Source organism: Etheostoma spectabile, chromosome 22 (assembly GCF_008692095.1).
Source record: "Etheostoma spectabile isolate EspeVRDwgs_2016 chromosome 22, UIUC_Espe_1.0, whole genome shotgun sequence".
NCBI lineage: Eukaryota > Metazoa > Chordata > Actinopteri > Perciformes > Percidae > Etheostoma > Etheostoma spectabile.
In genome coordinates this window covers 9,947,261-9,952,566 of record NC_045754.1, presented here as the reverse complement: position 1 = coordinate 9,952,566, position 5,306 = coordinate 9,947,261, and the positions used below count along the sequence as shown (strand labels likewise).

Genomic DNA, 5,306 nt, shown 5'->3' with positions numbered 1-5,306 from the left:
GAGGAGAACATACAAACTCCACACAGAAAGCCCCAGAACAACCTGGATTCAAACCCAGAACCTTCCTGCTGTGAGGCCACAGTGCTAACCTTTGGGTGATGCTAATATCAGCATGCTAACAAAGTTCGGCAAGTATTTAGTCATAAGTCTTACTGAATGAGGTTGAATGAGGGTAGAGGCCACTGCTGAAACTTACCTGGGGCAACTATGACAGGCTCAGGTTTGGGAGTCACACCTGAAAGTACAAGAACCATGAAGAAAGAGTTTGAACATGAGCACAAAGCTGTACTCTAACATCACATAACTGTAACTAACATAACACACATTTATTTTTAAAGATTGTTTTTGGGCATTTTTTTATTTTATCAGATTAGTTGCAGTTAGAGAGGAAAGGGGTGAGAGAGAGAGAGAGAGGAGATGGCACGCATCAAGGACATTTTAACCCAGGCCACTGCCAAGGTGTGTACACGGGGTGCACACCCTACTAGGTGAGCTAGAGGTCGCCCCATCACATGACTTTCTAAACAAATTGCTCTATGTAGACTGCTGCTCTATGATGAGACTGGTTCAAATTACCTTTGCGTATCTGGCAGATCCAGTCACTGTAGTGTTCACAGTGCCGATCATTCCAGTGCCGCCCGTAGTAAAAGTGGACTTCTGCACAATGTTCGTTGTCATTGTGGTTGTTTGGTTCCCCAAAACTCCAGTTCTCAAAGCCAAACTTGAAAACAGTTTGGGGAAATACTAATGTAATTAGACCAGGGTTAAGAATAACAGTAAGAAAAGCTTTTTTTGTGACAATAACAACAATAAAGTGCTACATACAGGCGACCCATCAGACCATCCAAAACCTGCATTGGTACCAAGGCTGAGGCCAATCCAGGCTGGGTCAGAGGAATGAACCCTTTATGACAGCAGAAAACACCAGTATTAATGACTTGCGTGGTTGATTAGCATATGAATTCTGAAATACGGTATACAAGCTAACATACGGAATGTTGCTCAGGTCCTGCATACTGTGTATGCTCATGAGGTCTCCACCAATGGCCCTGCAGAAGTCCTGCGCTTCATGCCAAGTCTTCTTAAGATTTGCCGACATTTTGTAAAGCTTTTTAATGAGTGAAAAAGAAAATGTGTTGAGTTTTATGTACTTAAAATTACATAAACTTCACAGATTAGTTCAGTTTGTCCTCCTACTTTGTAGCAGACGTTTCTCTTGCCAGCGGGTTTCCAACCAGACTCACAGCTCAGGGCCGGGGTGGTGGGCGGGACTGTTGTCACATAAACACCCTCTGCTGGTTTCTTGCAGATATACTTCTCCTTGTTGCTGCAGCTGACAACATCCCATAATCCAGCAAAAATCCCAGTTGTCATGGCAACACATCCTTGTTTTCTGTCTTTTATTAAACACATCAAATGAAATGGAAAAAGTGTTGATAAACTGAGTTCAAAGATGTACAGGTTACGATTAGTTATTATGATCAAGAAAGGAGTTATGGAGTAAAAAGTAATGGGGAGGAAGAAAAGACAACAGAAAAGATATACTACAATAAATGACAAAAAAAACTACAAACAGTGCTTTGCGAATCTAATCTCTGTGCACAGAGCTGCATAAATGGTAAGGAAGCACACATGCAAAGCTGAAGAGATGTGTGCTGTACCTGGCATGCCCACATTGAAATGAGTGAATGTGACTTTTCTTCTGGTGGTCCATTTGAAAGTGTTTATGTCGTCTGTGTTGGAAAAACCTGTCCAGAAATATTTCTCCGGTCTCAAACCCACCATACTGACCAAGAAGGCATTCTCATATCTGCATGAAAACATGTAAAAGCAGAAAGGTGAGCAATAAAATAATTTCAAAATAAAGCCTGAGATTTATTGATAAGACGGTTAATGGAAATGAATTGTCACTTTTAGATTCATTCAGCTGCGGTGTTAGGACTTTTAAGTTAATCAAAGCAATTTATTGGTGTGTCAGGAGTAAATTTGACATAAACACAAAATAAAAAAGGAAATATACCTATCAGCCACATCCACCATGTTGGCGCCAGCCTCTGAGCATGCCAGCTTTGCCTCATCAAAGGTTTTTGTCTCAGATCCAATGTTGTAACAATAAGAACCAAACCTGATTGAGCCCTTGAGATGATAAAGAAATAAACAAAGTGAAACAAAATCTGATAAATGCTTTGTTGTATAATTACACTCACTATTTAAACATAACTCACAAGTTTGCATCCTGGGTTGGCTTCCTCTTGGGCGCCTTCAGCTGGTTTAGTAGAAGCCTTCTTCTTACAGATGTATCCGTACGTCTTCTCACACATGTGGTCAGCCCACCTCCCGTCCTGTATGGGCCACATTCAACAGATTCAGCAGCGCCACTGGTATTATCATTGCATTCATCATCTTTTGCATTTGTTACCTTTCCTCTGATGAGGACACAGTCCTCCTGGAGGTTAGTGGCATGAGATGGCTCACCAATCTGCCACTGGGTGAAGGTAACGTGCGAGTGATCGGACCATTCAAACAGCATCTGGTTCCTCTGATCATTCAAGCCAATCCAGAGCACATCTGTCGATACTGAGGGTTTCAAATGCACATGTAGATGTTAATGTGGTCAAAGAGTACAGTAACATCTGTTCTCGTCTGTATTTAGTTTTGTTATTCTTTAGATTGATAGTGTGACATTTGGGAAATACAATTTCTTTCAGAGGGTTAGATGAGAAAATCAATACCACTCTCATGTCTGTGCCCTAAATTCAAAGCTACAGCCAGTCACTGATTAGCTTAGCTTAGCTGGAAACAGAGGGAAACGGGTAGACTGGCTCTGTCCAAAGGTTAAAAAAAAATCCACCTACCATTCTAAAGTTCTAATGCTCTAAAGCTCACAAATAAACACAGTACATTTCATTAATTTAATCACTACTAAAATTGTCAAAGTGTAAAAACTTCACGCCGTGGTTTTATGGTTAGTGATGTGCCGCATTATTTCCTGTCATGGAGCAGTTACTTAAGTTCTCAAAGTTTTGTTTACACTGTGAGTTTGCCAAACAACCAATGGAGACTTTAGGAAGTTACTTCACATAACATGTCATTTTTACCCTTCAGTTTGTGTACTGATTAAACAAACAAGATTTAATGTGTTCATTAGTGAGTTTTAGAGATATTGGTAGGCAGATTATGTTACGTTTTGACAGAGCCAGGCTAGCCATTTCCAGTCTATTTTAAAAACAAACAAATTACTGGGGAAAAAAGTATTTTGCACACTTACAGTATCCAGACTGAGATATTACGAAGCCCTGCTCTTCTATATTGTTTATGCTGGCCAAATCTGCACCCTCTTTGCGACACGCAGCCAAAGCGTCCTTCCACATCTTTTTACTCCTCTGCAGGTAGTAACAGTTACCTGCATATGGAACCCAGTGACTGGGACAGAAGCTGGGCTGGTCTTGGTCTGTGGATAGAAACCAAAAAGGTGTGAACATATTTGGGTTTTTCTATGAAGACTCTAATAATAAGCCAGACCATTTGGAATTATATTAGTTTACTTAGTGGTGGAGGCAGACTGATAGGGTTTCCTTTGCGACAAATGTAACCAAGTTTCTTAGTGCATGCGCTGCTCTCCCATTTTGAGGCTTTTGCAGCATTTAGGGTTGCACAGGTGAGCCCGGGCTCTGACGAGGGATGGCCTATAGGAAACATTGATCCATGAATCATTTGTTTTTAATGTAAGCATTTGTAACACCAACTGTAAATACAGTATGTAATCATTCAAGAAGTTTACTGTTGTTATCATGCAGCCGGTCACATTACATACAATAACGTCCTGCTCCTGTCACAGTTTATTATGTCTTCACTAACCTGGGGCCCAGTTTAAATATCTGAACGGGTTTCCGTTGCTCCACTGCCATCCACTCTCAAAATCCAAGCTGTTCAGTCCAATCCACAGAGATGTTCCCAACATATTTGTCAACCCTACGTCAACCCGAGCATAACAATACAGTTAAAGTTCAATGATATAACATTGTCTTGTATAGGTAACTTACACAAGATTGACGTTGTACCTGAAATGTATGACAGCTCATGTAGCTCCACAATGCTGAGAAGGTCGGCTCCCTGCTGCTGGCAGCTCTTCCTGGCCTGATGCCAGGTCAACACTGACTGTACGTTCCTCTGGTACTGAACCCCTGTGACCGGATCAGTGTCCCAACCTGAGGACACTGCAGTATAATAGAAACACAAACGAGCAAAGGGAAATTATTTACATGAAGGATAAGTAATCTAAAACCTGTTGATGTGAATGGATTTTAAAGATAATAAGCAGAGATGTGGACTCAAGACTTTGACTCAAGTCGCCTCCAGTCACTTTTTTTAATGACTTGTGACTTGCCAAAACATAAATGACTTGAGACTCATCCTGTTAGTTAATGACTGTGTTAGTTAATGACTCGAGACTTGACTTGAGGCATGATGACTCTGATGACTTGTGTGTATTCATCAGTTTGAATGTTAGCTGTTAAATATAAACGAATATAATTTAATGTTGTCACGTTTCTGTCTAACTATCAATTATGCTATGCAGCTGCAGTCGAACCCCTTGCTATGGCGACACCTAACATCAAAGACCCCTGAGGAAGCCTTCAGTCGGACCAGACCACCACAATGGCTGTGTCTATGCCATGAGTAATCACTTTTGAATTTAAAAATGCCACGCAAGATTAAAAAGGTGACCTGATTTGGGCCTTGACTTGCCAAAAGACTCTACCTTACTTGACTTGAGTCCTACATCCCTGTCTAGGACTATGTTGTGTTTCATTAAAAAACAATAGTATAAGTGAGCTCCCTTTCTTTTTCTGTCCCTTTCCTGTCCCTGTTTTAGAGCAACGTCAGGGGAAAGATGGGCCTGTGAGAAGAGGAAAACAAAAACAGTGCTGTGTTGACAACTCATGAGAGGAAGTGGTAGTGCTTTTCTGCCAGGGGAGAAGAGGGGGTCAGAAAGCAGACCTGTCACTGCTGACCTCTTTATATGATAGCAGTTAGAGAAAAAACATAGTTGTGCATGGTTTGATAAACAGAATTCTTCATAAAAATTGTACAATTCATTGATAAATATGGATGTTTCTTACCTCCGGTGGGACAAAAGCCCCACTTTTTCAAATTATTGTAATCTCTCTCTGTTGCACACCAGAGTTGTCCATCTGAGCGACCTTCCTTTGTGCATTCAGCGTACCACTTCTCCTCAAATTTAAATGGAAACTGACAGGGGCCTCCAAAGGCATTCCCCCCTATCGTGAAAACCTCTAGGTAAA

At 41.1% G+C, this 5,306-nt stretch overlaps 1 protein-coding gene across 1 annotated transcript in view; it reads right to left on the bottom strand.

Moving 5' to 3' along the window:
- mrc1a (mannose receptor, C type 1a) overlaps positions 1-5,306 on the bottom strand; it is a 13,713-nt gene that overhangs the window by 6,554 nt on the left and 1,853 nt on the right. Inside the window, exons 3-16 of the mRNA XM_032503479.1 lie at positions 5,124-5,297; positions 4,062-4,217; positions 3,859-3,972; positions 3,546-3,686; positions 3,269-3,451; positions 2,420-2,577; positions 2,226-2,342; positions 2,021-2,136; positions 1,662-1,810; positions 1,198-1,397; positions 993-1,108; positions 826-904; positions 577-721; positions 197-235 (exon numbers count right to left, since the gene is read on the bottom strand). Coding sequence (XP_032359370.1) covers positions 197-235; positions 577-721; positions 826-904; positions 993-1,108; positions 1,198-1,397; positions 1,662-1,810; positions 2,021-2,136; positions 2,226-2,342; positions 2,420-2,577; positions 3,269-3,451; positions 3,546-3,686; positions 3,859-3,972; positions 4,062-4,217; positions 5,124-5,297 — 1,887 coding nt within the window. The remainder of the gene's footprint in view (positions 1-196; positions 236-576; positions 722-825; positions 905-992; positions 1,109-1,197; positions 1,398-1,661; positions 1,811-2,020; positions 2,137-2,225; positions 2,343-2,419; positions 2,578-3,268; positions 3,452-3,545; positions 3,687-3,858; positions 3,973-4,061; positions 4,218-5,123; positions 5,298-5,306) is intronic.